The sequence below is a fragment of the Convolutriloba macropyga genome, chromosome 5 (assembly GCF_964194025.1).
Source record: "Convolutriloba macropyga chromosome 5, txConMacr16.3, whole genome shotgun sequence".
NCBI classification, from domain to species: domain Eukaryota; kingdom Metazoa; phylum Xenacoelomorpha; order Acoela; family Convolutidae; genus Convolutriloba; species Convolutriloba macropyga.
In genome coordinates this window covers 28,674,809-28,693,364 of record NC_134472.1, presented here as the reverse complement: position 1 = coordinate 28,693,364, position 18,556 = coordinate 28,674,809, and the positions used below count along the sequence as shown (strand labels likewise).

The following is an 18,556-nucleotide window of genomic DNA, read 5'->3' as shown; positions in this document are numbered from 1 at the left end:
ATATGAAATATATGCTCAATTGTTTTTTGTTCGGTCAATTTTGGCCGATCGATTTTTTTAACAAAAAAATATGAGTGGTGTTAACAGAAAGTAACGTCAAGCGTAGATTGTAAAATTAAAAAGTCGTTTTGAGCACTTTTTTGAGGAGTTGTTGAAAATTAAAAATTTTGCAAATACTTTTTTCCTGTCGTTTCAAAAAGTGCTTGTGTTTGTTAACTTTTTGCCAAAAGTTTTTCCACTTTCATTATCTACGGATTTGTGTAACCTTGAATATATATCGAGGCTGTATTTTGTTTCATCATGATTTTCAGAGTATGAGAAGACTTGGAGTTGGAACAAAGTTGGGTTCAGATTTTAACTGACCTAAGAAAATCTTTCTCTGGTTGCTATAATTAACAGGTTTTTCAAACATTGGGTGAGACACTTGCAGGATAAAGTTTCATATTGAAAGACTCTGCAATGTATTGCATTATATTGGTATTTCTCATGTTCCTGCAAGATTCTTGCAAAGGAATGTTGTCTTCCATGAATCTTATTCATTGTTTAAACGTAATTGACACAGCTAACAGTTAAAAAAGATCAATTATCTGTTAAACGATATCTTCAAATGGAGTTTAATTATGCGATAACTCTTGTGGAGGAGGAATTGTATGTTCAATTGTTTTTATGAGTCGATTTTGGCCGATTGATATAATTAACGTAAAATGTTCAGAGTGGTATAAAAAGAAAGCACGCCAAACGTAGATCGTAAAATTAAAACGCGTTTTCAACATCTTGTCTTGGTAGGAGTTGTCGAAATTTTGTTTTCGTGAATATTTCTTGTCACTTTTCTTGTCACGGATTTGAGTAACCCTGAAGCTATATCAAAACTGTGTTTTGTCTCATCATGGATTTTAGAGTAGAACAAATGAAGATTTGGATCCAGACCTTTCCAATTTTATAGTCAAGCTTGCTTACAATTTTTCGTTTACCTGATTTCTGCTTTGGTCTCTTCTTGAGAACTTCTAGCAGAGTATACTTTGTGTGATGCTTTTGCTTCACGGATGAGTATTCGCATTGGTATAAATTATATGGGCGAAGTCTGTGGGAAACCAATGGTTTTGTTAGCGTCGACAAAAAATTTTCATTATAACAGTTTTTCTTTCTGTTGTTTGTCTATGTTTGTTTGTGAATGCCAATACCTACAAGTCTCGATGATATTCTTTATTACGACGAATTTTCTGAAAGTTTATTGAATTTTCTCGATTTATAATTTTTGGTTTTGATTGCTTTAGTTACATTTGTTTAGTTAAATTTAAGTTACTTTCTTAGTTTTGACCAAAGGGTTTTGTTCTGTATCTTTGTTACATCTGAGTTATCGAAGGTTCCATCGATTTGTGTAGTGGAAAAAGGAAACTTATCAATGACACGTGTTCAAGTTTTTTATGACTGGAAACTTTCTCAAACTATAATAGATCTTCTATTTCTGGCCGTTTTTGTTCTCGTTTTTGCTGTCTCACCCTTCAATCACATTTATTAAACAGTTGATCTGTCAAAAATGAATAATACTTGATATAAACATTATTTTTCAACTGTGATCTAATTATAAATATAAAATTGATGCCTCTTAAATTCTAAAAAAAAATGGAGTTTTGTCTATATTGTGTTATTGACACCTTTCGTTTTATGAAAATTGTTATATGAAGTTTTACTTGATTTTTAATCTTTCAACACCAGATTTCAAAGAGAATGTCGTTTTATTTAGGTTTTCCCCTGTGGTTCTTTTACTATCGCATATGTGAGTTTAATTGGTCTGATAACTAAATTGAAATAAGCTAAGGTTTGTTAAGTTTCGCGGGCAACCTGATTACCCCAAATTATGCTCACTGCTATCCAGTTTGGGCGACGTCTTTTTGATTTTGAAATCTGCGTTTCATTTGAATCCTGATGTATTTATATTATTCTTTATCACACATTTACAAGTTGAGCGCGAGTTTTCCAAATTTAATCGAAATTATTTTGAGGCTAAGCTCACTGAATAATAGTGAATTTTTTACTTGAATGATTTTACAGTTTCTGTTTGAAACTTAGTTTGAAAACTGGATGGATGTTGGCTCCTGGACCTCATTTTCTTGTTGCTTTTCAAAATTATTTGACTTCTTGATTAATTAATTGTCGTTATTACTTATTGGAAAATGCCATAAGCTTTATTTTCAAGTCTGTTCTCTATCTGTTCTGGTGTTCCATCTTGTGAAATGAAGAAAACTGATCCCATATATTTTAGTTATTTTCTTACTTTTTGAATACAAGTCTATCTTTTTTTAAGACTCTATCTAAAATTGAGTTTTAACGTCAGAATTACTGATTCTAGCAAACAAAATTTGTGTGTACTAATGATGCACAAATTCAGTTTTCTGTTTTTAACAGGGGGCAACCAATGAATTTGTTGTCTTTGACATTACACGTTTTCATTAAAATTTTATATTCTATTAGTTCTTAATATGTTCTTTTACTGAGTCTGAAGGCTGTGAAATTTTGTTGAATTTTCTATGAGGTCTCAAAAAACTACATAGTGTTTCTCTTTTTAAAAATAGTTCATTGTACAGTATACTTTAAAACTATTTGTTTTAAAGTTTGTTGTAATTTTTTTTCAGTTCTGAACTTACGAACTTAGGTGTTTCTTTTGTATATGTTTTATACTCTAGTAATCTGAGGTTTGTGACTATAGTTGACAAAAAGATCTTTGTAAAAACTCGTAGTCTTTAGCTAAAATGCTTTTGTGACCGGGAAATCCTTTATCGAAGAAAAAATCAAGTGATATTTACGTTTTGACTGTTTTGGTTTTTTTGTTGTTGTTTTGTCCTTCAGTCCCTTTTATTAATGTCTTCATAAGTGAATTTGGAGGCAATCTGAACCCAATTTTCCTTTTCAATTGATAGCCAATCGAAGAAATAAGATAAGCGTCATTAATTTTTGTCACAATTTGAAGAACTTCTAAATTTTGTCTAGGTTTTCTGTTTCTATCATTTGCGTTCTGGTTAAATTTTGTTGCCAACGTCTGGTTTTAACTTTTTTCTGGTTGATCATTTGTTCAATTGGTTTTAATTAAGAACAAATAAAGTTTGTGTATGTTAGGAGTGATGCTCAAACATCACTGATTTTGTTTAGTGTTTTTGCTTTGGGAATATATTGTTAGTTCGTATAGGCCTTATCAAAATTTAGAGGCAAAGCTATTCCAAGAAAAATAAGTTTTAGTCGGTATTACGCACATTTTTTTCACATTGCGCTTGTATTTCTTTTGAATTGATAATCAACTCAATAAAACGATCCTTTGCTGGGCTCCAAGGTCAAACATGAGTTATTTCAATCATCACTTACCAGTTGCTTATGTAACTTGGGTAACCTCTGTTAAGTTTGATCTGTTTTTTCAATTTTAATTTAAATTTACAATATTTGAGTTTTTACAATTTTCTATATTCCAAATCGAAAACTTAAAAAACTATCATAACTTAAAACAGACCACGTATTACTTAAAAACGTTGCAATTTGAGAATTATTCTGAAAAAGGATGTTGAATATAGTTCTGGTTCTTTTGTAGAATTACATTTTCACATAACCAAGTTGTTCTTTTTTCCTGATTAAGAAATTTAAGAGAATTTTATATAGCAGGAGATTTTTATTTTGCAAGAGAATTTTATATAGCAGGAGTTGTGGCTGAGTATGCACCCTGGAGTTATCTTGTATGGTCTTAGAAATTTGCTGCAAAGGAAGTCAAATGTTATGAATTTACGCATGTGAGGATAAACAAAGGACCTGCAAGTCGATTGTTTAACTTGTGAAAATGTATGGAAGTTGCCAAACGCATGGTTAACTCAAAATTTAGAGCCAAAGCTAATCTAAGAAATTTAAGTTTTAGTCGATATTACCCATATTTTTTCATTTTCCGCTTGTGTTTCATTTGAATTGATAATCAACTCAATAAAACGATCCTTTGCTGAGCTCGAAAATCAAACATGAATTGCTTCAATCATGACTTACCAGTAGCTTATGCAACGTGGGTAACCTCTGTTTTAGTTTGATTGGATTTTTCATTTCCAAAATAGATTTCCAGTTTTTGAACTTTTACAATTATATATATATATATATATATATATATATATATATATTTCAAATCGAAAACTATCGTATTTTAAAAGAGGCCACGTATTACTTAAAAACGTTTCTGTTAGAGAATTATTTAGAAAAAGGATGTTACATAGATGTTGATTGTAGCTCTAGTTCATTTGTACAGTTACATATTCACATAACAAAATTGTTCTTTTTTTTCAGTTGGTTTCAATTGGTTTCATTTCTTTTCTTTTGTTTTATCGAGTCTTCCTTCTAATGATTTCTAGTGAGACTTTAGGGTTATACACTTTTGGTCTAGTATTTGTACGTAAAATGCATTTGAAAATTGCTTCACGAGTTAAATTCTTGCAAGGGCCTGTTATGTCGCTAGATTCTGTTTGAGTATGTATCCTGGGGTTATCTTGTATGATCCTACAACTGACTGCAAAAAATTGCAACTGTTATGAATTTAGAAATGTGAAGATAAACAAAGAGCTTGCAGGTCGATTGTTTAACTTGTGAAAATGTATGATTTGCAAATTGGATGGTTAACTTGTAATGTTTTCGTAAGTTCTTTCCGACAGAGCTGTGCCACGATTGGTTGTTTCTATTGCAGGTTCTCATTTAAAATCTGAATGTAGACAAGAAACAGTTTTCTTCTTGGAGTAATGCTACCAATTTAATACAAAATTTAAAATCGAACAATGAACTTCTGGATGATGTTTTTATTTCTTTCAGCTAAGTTAACTGTGTTCAATCTTCTTGTCAGCATACGATCAACCCAAAAAACAATGAAAAATACCTTCTCATTATCTTGGTTAATTCAATTGTTTTTCTTTTTCTTTCAGCAGCTGCACATTTTTAGCTTTAATAATCTGCTTATGATCATTTTAGCTTTACTGCAATTGGTTGATTTAATTGTCAGTTTTGCATATTCACCAGGTGGATGCTTGTTGCACTTTAAACTGTTGCACTAGCTTTTTCTTATTATACTTAAATTTTGCCAGAAATTTTGTGCCCTCAATTGGCTTCAATTTCAATCAGAAATTTGAAGACTTTAACAAGACAAACGGTGTCAAATGGTCAACTAACAAGAAATTTTAAGTGGGAGTGTTAACTTTGTAAGACCTTCTAAGGCGGATGGTTACGTTGTAAGAACTCTGGAAGTTGTATGAATGGCAGAAAAACTGGTAAGGCGATGTATCGCCCTGTAAGACCTTGTAAGGAAACGTGCAAGTTCTTATAAGTTAACCATCAGCACCCGACCCGGGTAATATGTTATAGCTTTATCTCAAAGAGCTGTGAGATGACGTGAACAATAAAAAATTTTTAATTTTTGACGATTGAACACATTTTCATTTGGCTTCAATGACTGAACATGTCAAAAATTGATTTGCTTTTGTTTTTCAATTTTCTCTCAAATAAAACTCAATAATGGAAAATATATTGACACATGCTTATTGAAAATAATGGCCTGTTTTTATAAGGGGGAGGTATTTGGAAACTGCTGGATCAAAGCACTCATTTACGCTGCTACCACTATTCTGTTTTTCAGTCATAGCAAACTAAATGGTGCTTTTCAAAAACGAATGATCAGGCATTTGTTATTTTTAGAACCTTTTTTAAACCACACATAGGTACAAAAATATCGAGCCACTTATGCCGCGCGTAGTAAGTGTATGTTTGTTTATGTTTGTATGGTTATATGTTTGTGTGTACGTGTTTAATTCAAGGAGATAAATTATAGTTCAAAGGAAGTAGAAATAGGAGACCGGCTTGTTTATTTTCCCCTTTCTCGCTCTCATCACTGATTTGTTTTTGTTTACTTTTATGCCAAATCAATGCTCCATCGCTTTTCCCCAACATTGCTAATTCCCCCCTGTTGTTTTCCACAAATATCTAGAAGGCTGGAAAGTTTGTTCACGCGTAAGCACCATTGATCTTTTTATATTAAAAGTTTAGCATATAGGCAACAAGCGACCCCCCTTTTGGTGTTGCTATAATATGCAGGGGATCACAAATGTAATTTGATTTTGCCAAAAATTGCTCGAAAAAATAAGTTGAATCGAAAAAGCTTTCTATTAAAAAGGTGAGCAAAAATTTTATAGCATACAATTTTGGTTTATAAAGTTGAGAAATCTAACAGTTATTATAAAATGTTAGCATTATAAAAGTTCGCATTATTATAAACCAGCATAATACAGTTAGCATTAAAACAGTAAAATTTTATTGGCATTCTATGATGCTCAAAATTTTTCGAGATATCTTTGAATCGATTCAAAGCACTAAAAAGTTCATTTGAGGACTGCAATCTCAGGGTAATTTCGTTAACTTACAGAAAAATTTGTAATACCACCGACAAAAAGACGTGGCTAGAGCTAGAGCCCAGCTAGTGATATGTGTCAACGTATTAATGACCAATAAACCAATGATTGATAGTAAAGTCTCAAGCACTTTGTTTGTTTATTTTTGTTTTGTTATTTACGATAGCTTCTATAAGGCGACTAACTTCCACTTTTGCTTTTGACAGATAAAAGTTGAAAAAACCAGGATTGTTAGGGAATAGATAACTGAGTTTCTACTGTGTGTATACACTGCTGTGCGTATCCTCTATAATCCATCCTAATTTTCCCTTGTATTTCACCTTTTTGGTCCTAATAATAGTATAATACCATCGTAAAAACATCCGCGATGAATTCCTTGCACCCTAAAGATTGTGCAATTTCTCTACAATCACTCATTTGCAAAATATTGTACCATGGTTTTTTTTCTACACTTTATAAATCCGCACGCCCAATTTTTTTCACATATACACCCCCGTTTGATTGTTATTTGCGGGTAAAAAAAATTGGGGGTAAATTTTTGAATAACACAGAAGGAAAATCATGTGGAAATATGGAGAAGAAAAGAGAAACAATCACAGAAGAACCAAAGTGATGAGAATATTTGTTTAAAAGTCACATTTTGAACCTTTTTCCTTTTTACTTGTTTACGTTGTGCACTTCTTTATTTACAAACTGCAAATCCATTAAATGCGCTCCGAAACAATTTCCCATTCCTTAGTTGTGTTTTTTTTCAATGTAAACACAAGGTCTTTGTTTACTAATTGTTTATCCAATTGATTTTGTTTCTCCCCGCCTTTCAAAAGAGACATTTAAAATAATTCCATTGTCGTTTCATTACTATACACTGACACAATAGCCTCCTTTTCAAACTGATTCAGGCTCTGTTTAAAAGCATTTCACGTTAAACTGTCTCAGCGCGGCTTTGTTCACGTAACGGCTTTGTATCAAAAACCAAATGTTAGTTGCCGGATGGAATTATTATATCTTTTCGGAATTTTTCTTAATATTTTATGGCTGAGCAACGCGAGACAATAAATCAAATAGTATCATAACTCATCCGTGCATTTACAATGCGACAAAGGTAGGGGTGCTATTGCTGGGGGGGGGGGGGTTAGATTTGGGGTGCAAGACATCCCACGAAATGAGAATAAATTGAGCAGTCTGCCGTCAGCCACTATAAAAGAATAATCCACGTCCACTTTTTATTCATAACCTTGGCTCAATTTATGATCTTGTGGGCATAAATTTATTGTTTTGTTTGGCTTTCTGCTTTAGGAGGAAACAGACTACCAATCGGCGGAACTGAGGGGTGAAAGACAATGAAAAACTGCCCCCAAACTTTCACCAGCAAATGGAAACTTATCCACAACAATCTATGCGTATCATTCTTACCATCTTATTATCAGTCGGGTTCTTTGCCCGGGTGATACCTGTCAGTTTAAATTCATAACCCTTCTCTCTCAGGGCACAAAATCAATAAAAGCCCTTTCTATATTGAAAAGTTGCAGCCCCTAGCCAGTGAATTTGAAGTTTATCTAAACTTTACCAAAGTTGAACTTGAGTTTTTTTGTCACGTTTATTTACCCTTTGACCTGCTAAAGGTTCATATTCAAATTAAGCTTCCGATTATAATTAATTTCTGTTTTTACTTTGAGAGAATTGTTGATTTTTGTTTACCTCAGGTTGATTACGGCGCATAGTTACGGAAACTATTTCGAATTGTACTGAGCCGATTTTTACTCAAAATTCACAATTGTTTTCATTCCATTATGCTCTTTGTTCCCCTAGTTGACAGGTCTTTGACATGCATTGCTAATTGGAAATATTTCTTTCTTACAACAAAAAGCACAAACCGGGGAATATTTTGAAAGCTTTCTTCATTTCCTTGGGCATATTTCAAGTTGAATAATTTAAGAAGCGGAAACTAGGGACTCGGATTACCTCAAAAAATAACCCATCTTCTTCGTCAATTTTACATCAATGTAAGTACATTATTCAGTCCTTGTTCCTGTTCTTTTACTAAGTCGCTTTAGATTCAATTTTGGAGAATGTTTCTATTTCGGAAACTACAGATTTATCCTGATTCAAGTCAATTGTTACAGCCTAAAAGTGACGTCACGAGTTAACTCTTTTTCGAACGGATGTAAAAGTTCAATTGTGTTAGCGTCTCAAACTATTTATCATCCAATTTTGATCGTCTTAGACAGGTAGTGAGTTATGATAGAAGTTATCTTTATGAGCGGCCTTCATTAAACGCTACTATAGTTATCAAATACTTTTGTTTACCCAAAGTGAAAATTTCCGTTAATCCAATTCTTAAAAAATTACAATCGACTTTGTGAGTTTATGATTGAATGAATTCAATTACAAAACTAATTTTTTTAATGATAGCTTTGCTAACAGCGCCGCCAACACCCCTTCTAGGAAACCCTTTATCATCCATCTCTGATCAATATATCTTTTATTACAAAGTGGAAAATGCAGCAATTACACCACTAGCGAATAATTAGGCTGATCCAAAGTAGAAATTGATCTTCAGGGTACTCAAATTAGTTAAATAAAAGTTAGAAGATTACTTAATTTACAGAATAATGGCACTGTCTCTGCATAGCAAACGCAACCGTTTAATGCGCCCTGGAAGACGCGCCAATATGTGGGATGTTTTGACATGCTGCTTCCCTAATGGGAATGGACATGACCCTCTGGAATTTGCGGGAACGGACACTGACACTGGCTACGGTGGCTCTCAGGATTTGGTCCCACACTCACACCCCATCAAAATCAGTTCCTCAAAGTACCTACGAAGAGCCAGCGATTCGTCGCCGACTAAGAAATCGGTATGTTTACCCGGGTCAAAAAGAAAAGTTAATCTTTCAAGATCTTGAATGTTGCAAGACATTACCGGAAATAAATGCTGGTAACGTTACACGACAACGCTATTTAATGCAGTATTCATGGAAGATCTTTCAATATTAGTTTTGCATACTTGCAAGATTAGCTGTTTTTCTGAGAACAATTTGAATAATCTATGGTGCTTTTGATTAATGCCACAGACCAAAATTAATTATTTACAAAACACCCCTAGGTTTAGAAAAATTTCGTGACGAATTAAGTAAAAACTAAATTCAACACAGAAAAACTTTTTCAGTCCAGAAAGCTGTTTTCTTCACTATTTCGAAGATGTGAAAATCATCTCATTACATGAATCAATTTCAATATTCCTAAAGGTATTTTTGTATATCGATGCGGTTCACCCGGGTTTAGCTGCTTGTCTTTTTTAAATTCTGATGTTTCCATAGCATTCAATAAATAATAATACAATTCTATGTTACTCATCTATTGTGCCTATCAAGTCACGCTTTACAGTTTGCTGTCCTTTGGGATAATATGTCGCATTCAAGAGAAACATGCAATTTTCCAATTTATTGATTGAAACGTTCGGGAAAATTACTCTGCTATGTGTTTTGTAACGAAAAAACAAAAGGTTCTTAAATTACAAATAGATCAGTTGTCGTTGACCTTGTAAAAAGTGCATCAATCTTCTGTCGCCGAAAATGTATCGGCTTTGAACCCGACTAATATAAATTTGATAGAACTTATACCGCTAAATATGGTAAAGTTTCGCAAAACATGATGCAGTTGCTATGAAAAAACAATTTAAACTCTCATATTTCAAATGTATATCAAAACTATAAAAACTCTCATTCTCCCCTGAACACAGTTGCAAGACAGAAAAAATAGAAGAAAATTAATCTTTTTTTTATTTGAACCCTTCCGAAAACTCTTAGAAAACATGGAAAAATTACAACCTAAATAAATTTCCAAAGGTTAACTTTTATTGAATATATCACGATTATGGAAAACTTTAAAAAAATGCAAAACGCAGATTTTCTTTCGAGACATTTTGTCAGTCAAAATAGAGAACACTATGAAAGAACTTGTGGCAAGAGCAAAGTCGCGCCGAATGATAAGCAAACGTTAAAACTTTTGTTGAGATATGGTGGAAATTGGGGACTGGGAACTTACCTCAATGATTTGCCTTTTTCAGTTCTTTCAACCAAATAATAAGCCAAGGAATCATTACAGACTAACACCCCTATCCAATTGGGACGGAAAATTCGGTATCTTTGTCCAATTTTTTTCCACAAAATGTATCCTAAATTATGTAGAGATGTTAGAAAACATGAAATATAGTTTCAAAGAAAATAGTTGGAAATTGATTCAATTTTTGAACTCAAAATTCCCCAAAATGGCCGATTTGACCTGTTTGTAGATTATATTGACAAAATTGAACCTCAGATTCCGAACTTTAAAACTATGATATTTCACAAATTGCTGGATTCAATTTCCAAACGGTACGTCAGTTAGAATCCACAAATAGACAAGCAATAAATGTTCTTTTAGAAAGCTACTAATTTGACTTCAAAGACACTTTGAAAACAACAAAGTTAGCCGACAGCGCTGGCATACTCAATCTAAAAAGTGAATAGTTAGAAGTGATACATTGTGAATTAAGCTTTTGTACACTATATATTTGATTAAAATATGTTTGTTTAAGTGAACAACCAAATGGAAATAGTTTAAATAAAAGGTTTCAATGCTCTACCTGGTAGCTATCATTTTTGTTATGATTATTTAAAAAAATTAAAAGCTTTCAGATAAAATTTATTTTTCAAGGTTAACTCAAAAAGGCTAAGTTATAAAGCTGGCAATATAAATCACTGAGGCTAGTTTATATCGGGCCCTCAATTTAGCAGAATTAACATTTGTTTTTCAATTTCTGAAAAAAACCCTGTTTTAAACATGATCAGTAATTAATAATATCTGAAAAAATCTTTGTCTTTGAAAAGTTAGTGATTATAGATTTCTGTACAATCCTTCTGTATAAAATTGATCGGTATTTTTTTTTGCTTTTTCCCTCAACTGTTTTACCTCAAATTCCATACAAGATTTGAGCTCTTAAGTTTTTAGAAGCCTTTGTTATTGATTTAGAGAAAAGGGGGTCGAACACGCCCCTTTTCTATATTTTATAAAGTCTGATGAGAAACCTTCCTAATTTCACTAATTTGTGAAATTCTGAAAATCATTTCTGAGATTTGAGCGGCAATTACTTATGGCTTTAAATATGGATTGAACCCGATTCAGCATAGTGAACGCTATATAAAAAATTTTGATTTACGAAAACAAGCTCATTTGCTTAATTGGGGAATTGTTCGGCAAATTTTGTCGCTATGTTTCACAGTCTCAAATTCTCCTTTCCATGAAATTAAAAAATGTGCAATGTGGTGACAAAATTTCTCACCGTGTTCCACAAAATAATTTATTTTGTTCAGTTTTTGTTACTCTAGTTCAATTTGCATTCGGCAGGGGCACCAGTCTGCAATGATTTTGTCATTTCTTATTTTTTCCTTTATGAACACAAATCAAGCCAAACGCATGTTTTAATTTTCACCGGATTTTTTGTGTCCAGTTGATTTTCTGAGTATTTCTGTGATCGAGAAATCAATTTGGATCAGTCATTGAGCTAAATATTTTCACAATGAAATAAAAAAAGTAATTGCGGAATGAAAAAGGCAGCTTTTGTTTTGGTGGTGTGTTTTTGATCTAAAAAAATTAGAGTAGCTAAAGAGCCTGAACAACAATTGAAAACTCGACGCTGATTAATTGTTCTCCGAACTAATGGAGTTGTGAGAACTCTTAAATTTTCGTTTGAAATTGGCAGTTTCAAATCAATTTTATTTTTGAACATCAATAAATTTATTTTTCAATTTTTTACATATTCACTTTAAGGTTAATTCAAATTCCACCAAAAGATTCATGGTCATGCTATTTTACCAAGTTCGTTTCAGAGAGTTGAAAAATTATTAGGTTTTACTAAGTATTGTTTTGACTATGTTTACGCAATCAATGGTATACAATATAGTTCTTTTCTATCATTACTGAATCAAAAACCTGATTTTGAAACTAAGGATTTCAAATTTTTGCTCATTCACCTCTTTAATAGATATTATTCCACCTCATTTTAACCTGAAAAATAAGCGAACTTAAAGCAATTATCTCTAAACTAAATAATAAAAAAAAATTTGTCCGTTGCTATTTAACTTTGTAACATCTTTTGTACAGGTCTCTGAGTATATTTATTTTTCAATTTTTTACATATTCACTTCAAGGTTAATTCAAATTCCACCAAAAGATTCATGATCATGCTATTTTACCAAGTTCGTTTCAGAGAGTTGAAAAATTATTAGGTTTTAGTAAGTATTGTTTTGACTATGTTTACGCAATCAATGGTATACAATATAGTTCTTTTCTATCATTACAGAATCAAAAACCTGATTTTGAAACTAAGGATTTCAAATTTTTGCTCATTCACCTCTTTAATAGATATTATTCCACCTCATTTTAACCTGAAAAATAAGCGAACTTAAAGCAATTATTTCTAAACTAAATAATAAAAAAAAAATTTTGTCCGTTGCTATTTAACTTTGTAACATCTTTTGTACAGGTCTCTGAGTATATTTGTATTTTTCAGGGAAATTTCAAAATCAGTTTGAGGCGAGGTGAATTTTGTTTACATTTATTTGTTCTGACGTAACAAACAAAATCGATTACCTTCACTGCACTAGTGACCGTACGATCTCTATTCCTCCCAGCGAAGATTGCAAGTGAATTATAGAAACCTTTCCACTTCACAAAAGCTCTCACTTTTCATTTGAGGTGTCAAAAATCTACAAAACCCCGCTGAGGACATAGAAGCTTTTTCTGTTATGCCCAACTTTTTTTCTTTTCCTCACTTGGAAGAAAATAGACAGTCCCCTTTTCATGTATTCCTTGATCCTCTTTTCTTTTCTGCTAAAGTATACAGATTACGACAGCGTACGTCAAAACGCGAAATGGTGGAACATTTTTCCGCTAAAAGGATTTCTTAAGGAACCATAAAAAAGAAAATAGTAAATGTGACATGGAAATTGAATTCGTGGGAAAAAAGTTATATGAACAGCTCGAAAAATTGCGCTGTTAACATTGATAGCAAGCTTTCGCAATTCAAAGAAAGGTTATCAGTAATATAGATTTAATTTCAGTTATTAAACTGACAATTTAAGTGCTATTAAATGTGTTTATAATCTCTGTCTTGTGGTCATGTACAACTCTCATTTTTTCTGTAAAAGACTACGCAAATAAGGGAACTTCAGTTTTTGGGTACTGTCTTTCCAGTTTGAACAGTCGGAACGTTTTTATGATCGTTGGAAGTACAAATTCGTCCAGGCCAACGTAATTAAAGCCGGAAAATTCTTTCTGAATGCAAAAGTTTTAGATGCTATATATTTTTTCGAGCATTTCTAATCCTTTTGATTGTTTTTCTCGTTTTTTCTTGCTTTGTCGGTACAATTCTCTCAAATCAATAAACATTTTTTTGAACTTCAACTCTTAAAAAATACTGAAAACAGAAAATTCATATAGTTTCCTTTTTTGAATAAAAATTGTCTGCAATAAAATTAGCTGCCTTAGTAAATAGAAAGTCTTCTTTTCTAAGTTTTTTGTTATCAACCTATTGGCTTCAGAACCTGTAGACTCAAGCAGTTTTGAAAGAACCTGGAACAGGAAATCTTAAATTGCTTCAGTTCTATACTGTGGTCTTTCAAAGTTTCAGCTATAGTTCTTCCAATAAACTTGTCCAGTTCTGATGTAAATTGGTAATTTCAAAAAAATTTGTAATAGCAAAAAATGAGCTTAATATTTCAAAATTAGCACGCAAAATAGATTTCTGTTCCGAGCCCACCTAAAAGGGGGTGGGTGACTGTATGCTCAACTGGCGTTTTCGCTCCATCAAATTTGGCGATCAATATCTTTGACGTAGATAAACATGAATCATGTATCATTTAAAAGATCGTATAATTAGACCAAGGAATTATATATGTTTAAATGTTTTGTATAAATTCGGTATTTTTCTTTAACTTTGTTAACTTTTACCGTAATTTTCTACCAACTTTGGATTTTTTGCAAAGTTATGTAAAATATTAGAGACAAATTCGTTCGTTAAAAATCGAGCAAACCAATAATGAGGCCTTTGCCAGTCTTATTGTGGTTTTTACTATCAAAATCAAGAGGAACTGTATTACATTAGGGAACCATAAATATTTTTTTTGCAATTTCACCCATTTTTAAAGAATTTTTTAAAAAAGAATTTGAAGAGTGAAAAACTGAGTGTTTCGAAAAATTAAAATACTTTGAAGCTAATTTTAAAATAGACTGGGATTTTTTAAAATCAATTTTCCCATTTTTAGATTATTTTAATTCGGTTCCGTCATTTGGGCTGCTTTTTTGTGTTTTTTTCGACAACAGCTTGTCAAGTTGATACATATTTTCCACGGTTCATGGGTGCTATTTGTAGCTATTGAACGTCGGAGGATTTTTATGGCGTTGCCTTTATAAGATTTCCTAAAACGTTTGTGCTTCTTTATGGTTTTCCTTGCATTAGTTGTAAATATGAATGTCCTCTCACCTGTCTTTAGAATTGAAAAGTGCAATTGACAGCATGAGTGAACCAACTTAACCATTTTTCACAGATCATATGTATTTAAGACATTTGACATTCGGGCCTTGAAAAATTTTGTTCTATTTTTGAGTTCTGCGTGGTTTTTTTTTTCGTTTTATTTTTAAATTTCATCTGAGGTTTGATAGTTAAATTGATTAAAGAGTGAACAAATAGTCCCTCAAAAGAGGTGTATGTTTACTTAATAAGATTTTTATTCAGTACTTTCTGGTTCTTTTGGTTTTTACAGTATTTATTTTTGTGAACTTTCAATAAGTTTCCTAGTATTCTTCTCTTTTTTGTTCTTTTTATTTTTCTATCGTTAAAGCTGTTTTTCAATTTTTTAATTAGTTTTAGTAATGAAGGTTATCAGCTACTTTTTTTTTTGAAATATAAATAACTGCTTTTCTAAATATTTTCCGCATTTTTCTGTTGTATTGACTATAATTCTCTACTGTATTCAGCTATTGTTATTTTTATTACAACTCTCATTTTTTCTATAAAAGACTACGCAAATAAGGGAACTTCAGTTTTTGGGTACTGTCTTTCCAGTTTGAACAGTCGGAACGTTTTTATGATCGTTGGAAGTACAAATTTGTCCAGGCCAACGTAATTAAAGCCGGAAAATTCTTTCTGAATGCAAAAGTTTTAGATGCTTTATATTTTTTCGAGCATTTCTAATCCTTTAGATTGTTTTTCTCGTTTTTTCTTGCTTTGTCGGTACAATTCTCTCAAATCAATAAACATTTTTTTGAACTTCAACTCTTAAAAAATACTGAAAACAGAAAATTCATATAGTTTCCTTTTTTGAATAAAAATTGTCTGCAATAAAATTAGCTGCCTTAGTAAATAGAAAGTCTTCTTTTCTAAGTTTTTTGTTATCAATCTATTGACTTCAGAACCTGTAGACTCAAGCAGTTTTGAAAGAACCTGGAACAGGAAATCCTAAATTGCTTCAGTTCTATACTGTGGACTTTCAAAGTTTCAGCTATAGTTCTTCCAATAAACTTGTCCAGTTCTGATGTAAATTGGTAATTTCAAAAAAATTTGTAATGGCAAAAAATGAGCCTAATATTTCAAAATTAGCACGCAAAATAGATTTCTGTTCCGAGCCCACCTAAAAGGGGGGTGGGTGACTGTATGCTCAACTGGCGTTTTCGCTCCATCAAATTTGGCGATCAATATCTTTGACGTAGATAAACATGAATCATGTATCATTTAAAAGATCGTATAATTAGACCAAGGAATTATATATGTTTAAATGTTTTGTATAAATTCGGTATTTTTCTTTAACTTTGTTAACTTTTACCGTAATTTTCTACCAACTTTGGATTTTTTGCAAAGTTATGTAAAATATTAGAGACAAATTCGTTCGTTAAAAATCGAGCAAACCAATAATGAGGCCTTTGCCAGTCTTATTGTGGTTTTTACTATCAAAATCAAGAGGAACTGTATTACATTAGGGAACCATAAATATTTTTTTTGCAATTTCACCCATTTTTAAAGAATTTTTTAAAAAAGAATTTGAAGAGTGAAAAACTGAGTGTTTCGAAAAATTAAAATACTTTGAAGCTAATTTTAAAATAGACTGGGATTTTTTAAAATCAATTTTCCCATTTTTAGATTATTTTAATTCGGTTCCGTCATTTGGGCTGCTTTTTTGTGTTTTTTTCGACAACAGCTTGTCAAGTTGATACATATTTTCCACGGTTCATGGGTGCTATTTGTAGCTATTGAACGTCGGAGGATTTTTATGGCGTTGCCTTTATAAGATTTCCTAAAACGTTTGTGCTTCTTTATGGTTTTCCTTGCATTAGTTGTAAATATGAATGTCCTCTCACCTGTCTTTAGAATTGAAAAGTGCAATTGACAGCATGAGTGAACCAACTTAACCATTTTTCACAGATCATATGTATTTAAGACATTTGACATTCGGGCCTTGAAAAATTTTGTTCTATTTTTGAGTTCTGCGTGGTTTTTTTTTTCGTTTTATTTTTAAATTTCATCTGAGGTTTGATAGTTAAATTGATTAAAGAGTGAACAAATAGTCCCTCAAAAGAGGTGTATGTTTACTTAATAAGATTTTTATTCAGTACTTTCTGGTTCTTTTGGTTTTTACAGTATTTATTTTTGTGAACTTTCAATAAGTTTCCTAGTATTCTTCTCTTTTTTGTTCTTTTTATTTTTCTATCGTTAAAGCTGTTTTTCAATTTTTTAATTAGTTTTAGTAATGAAGGTTATCAGCTACTTTTTTTTTTGAAATATAAATAACTGCTTTTCTAAATATTTTCCGCATTTTTCTGTTGTATTGACTATAATTCTCTACTGTATTCAGCTATTGTTATTTTTATTACAACTCTCATTTTTTCTATAAAAGACTACGCAAATAAGGGAACTTCAGTTTTTGGGTACTGTCTTTCCAGTTTGAACAGTCGGAACGTTTTTATGATCGTTGGAAGTACAAATTTGTCCAGGCCAACGTAATTAAAGCCGGAAAATTCTTTCTGAATGCAAAAGTTTTAGATGCTTTATATTTTTTCGAGCATTTCTAATCCTTTAGATTGTTTTTCTCGTTTTTTCTTGCTTTGTCGGTACAATTCTCTCAAATCAATAAACATTTTTTTGAACTTCAACTCTTAAAAAATACTGAAAACAGAAAATTCATATAGTTTCCTTTTTTGAATAAAAATTGTCTGCAATAAAATTAGCTGCCTTAGTAAATAGAAAGTCTTCTTTTCTAAGTTTTTTGTTATCAATCTATTGACTTCAGAACCTGTAGACTCAAGCAGTTTTGAAAGAACCTGGAACAGGAAATCCTAAATTGCTTCAGTTCTATACTGTGGACTTTCAAAGTTTCAGCTATAGTTCTTCCAATAAACTTGTCCAGTTCTGATGTAAATTGGTAATTTCAAAAAAATTTGTAATGGCAAAAAATGAGCCTAATATTTCAAAATTAGCACGCAAAATAGATTTCTGTTCCGAGCCCACCTAAAAGGGGGGTGGGTGACTGTATGCTCAACTGGCGTTTTTGCTCCATCAAATTTGGCGATCAATATCTTTGACGTAGATAAACATGAATCATGTATCATTTAAAAGATCGTATAATTAGCCCAAGGAATTATATATGTTTAAATGTTTTGTTTAAATTCGGTATTTTTCTTTAACTTTGTTAACTTTTACCGTTATTTTCTACCAACTTTGGATTTTTTGCAAAGTTATGTAAAATATTAGAGACAAATTCGTTCGTTAAAAATCGAGCAAACCAATAATGAGGCCTTTGCCAGTCTTTTTGTGGTTTTTACTATCAAAATCAAGAGGAACTGTATTACATTAGGGAACCATAAATATTTTTTTTGCAATTTCACCCATTTTTAAAGCATTTCGTTTTTAAAGAATTTGAAGAGTGGAAAACTGAGTGTTTCGAAAAATTAAAATACCTTCAAGCTAATTTTAAAATAGACTGGGATTTTTTTTTAATTAATTTTCCCATTTGTAGATTATTTTAATTCGGTTCCGTCAATTGGGCTGCTTTTTTGTGTTTTTTTTTCGACAACTGCTTGTCAAGTTGATACATATGTTCCACGGTTCATGG

The 18,556-nt window shown here is 31.7% G+C and overlaps 1 protein-coding gene across 7 annotated transcripts in view; it reads left to right on the top strand.

The window, feature by feature from the left end:
* Nucleotides 1-18,556, top strand: part of LOC142339293 (synaptotagmin-7-like) — an 81,453-nt gene that overhangs the window by 32,736 nt on the left and 30,161 nt on the right. For 3 of the 7 annotated variants that reach the window (XM_075389211.1, XM_075389210.1, XM_075389212.1), the window contains exon 2: nt 7,707-9,268. In XM_075389211.1, coding sequence (XP_075245326.1) covers nt 9,023-9,268 — 246 coding nt within the window. In that variant the 5' untranslated portion in view covers nt 7,707-9,022. The other 4 variants (XM_075389216.1, XM_075389214.1, XM_075389213.1 and 1 more) reach the window with 4 other exon arrangements.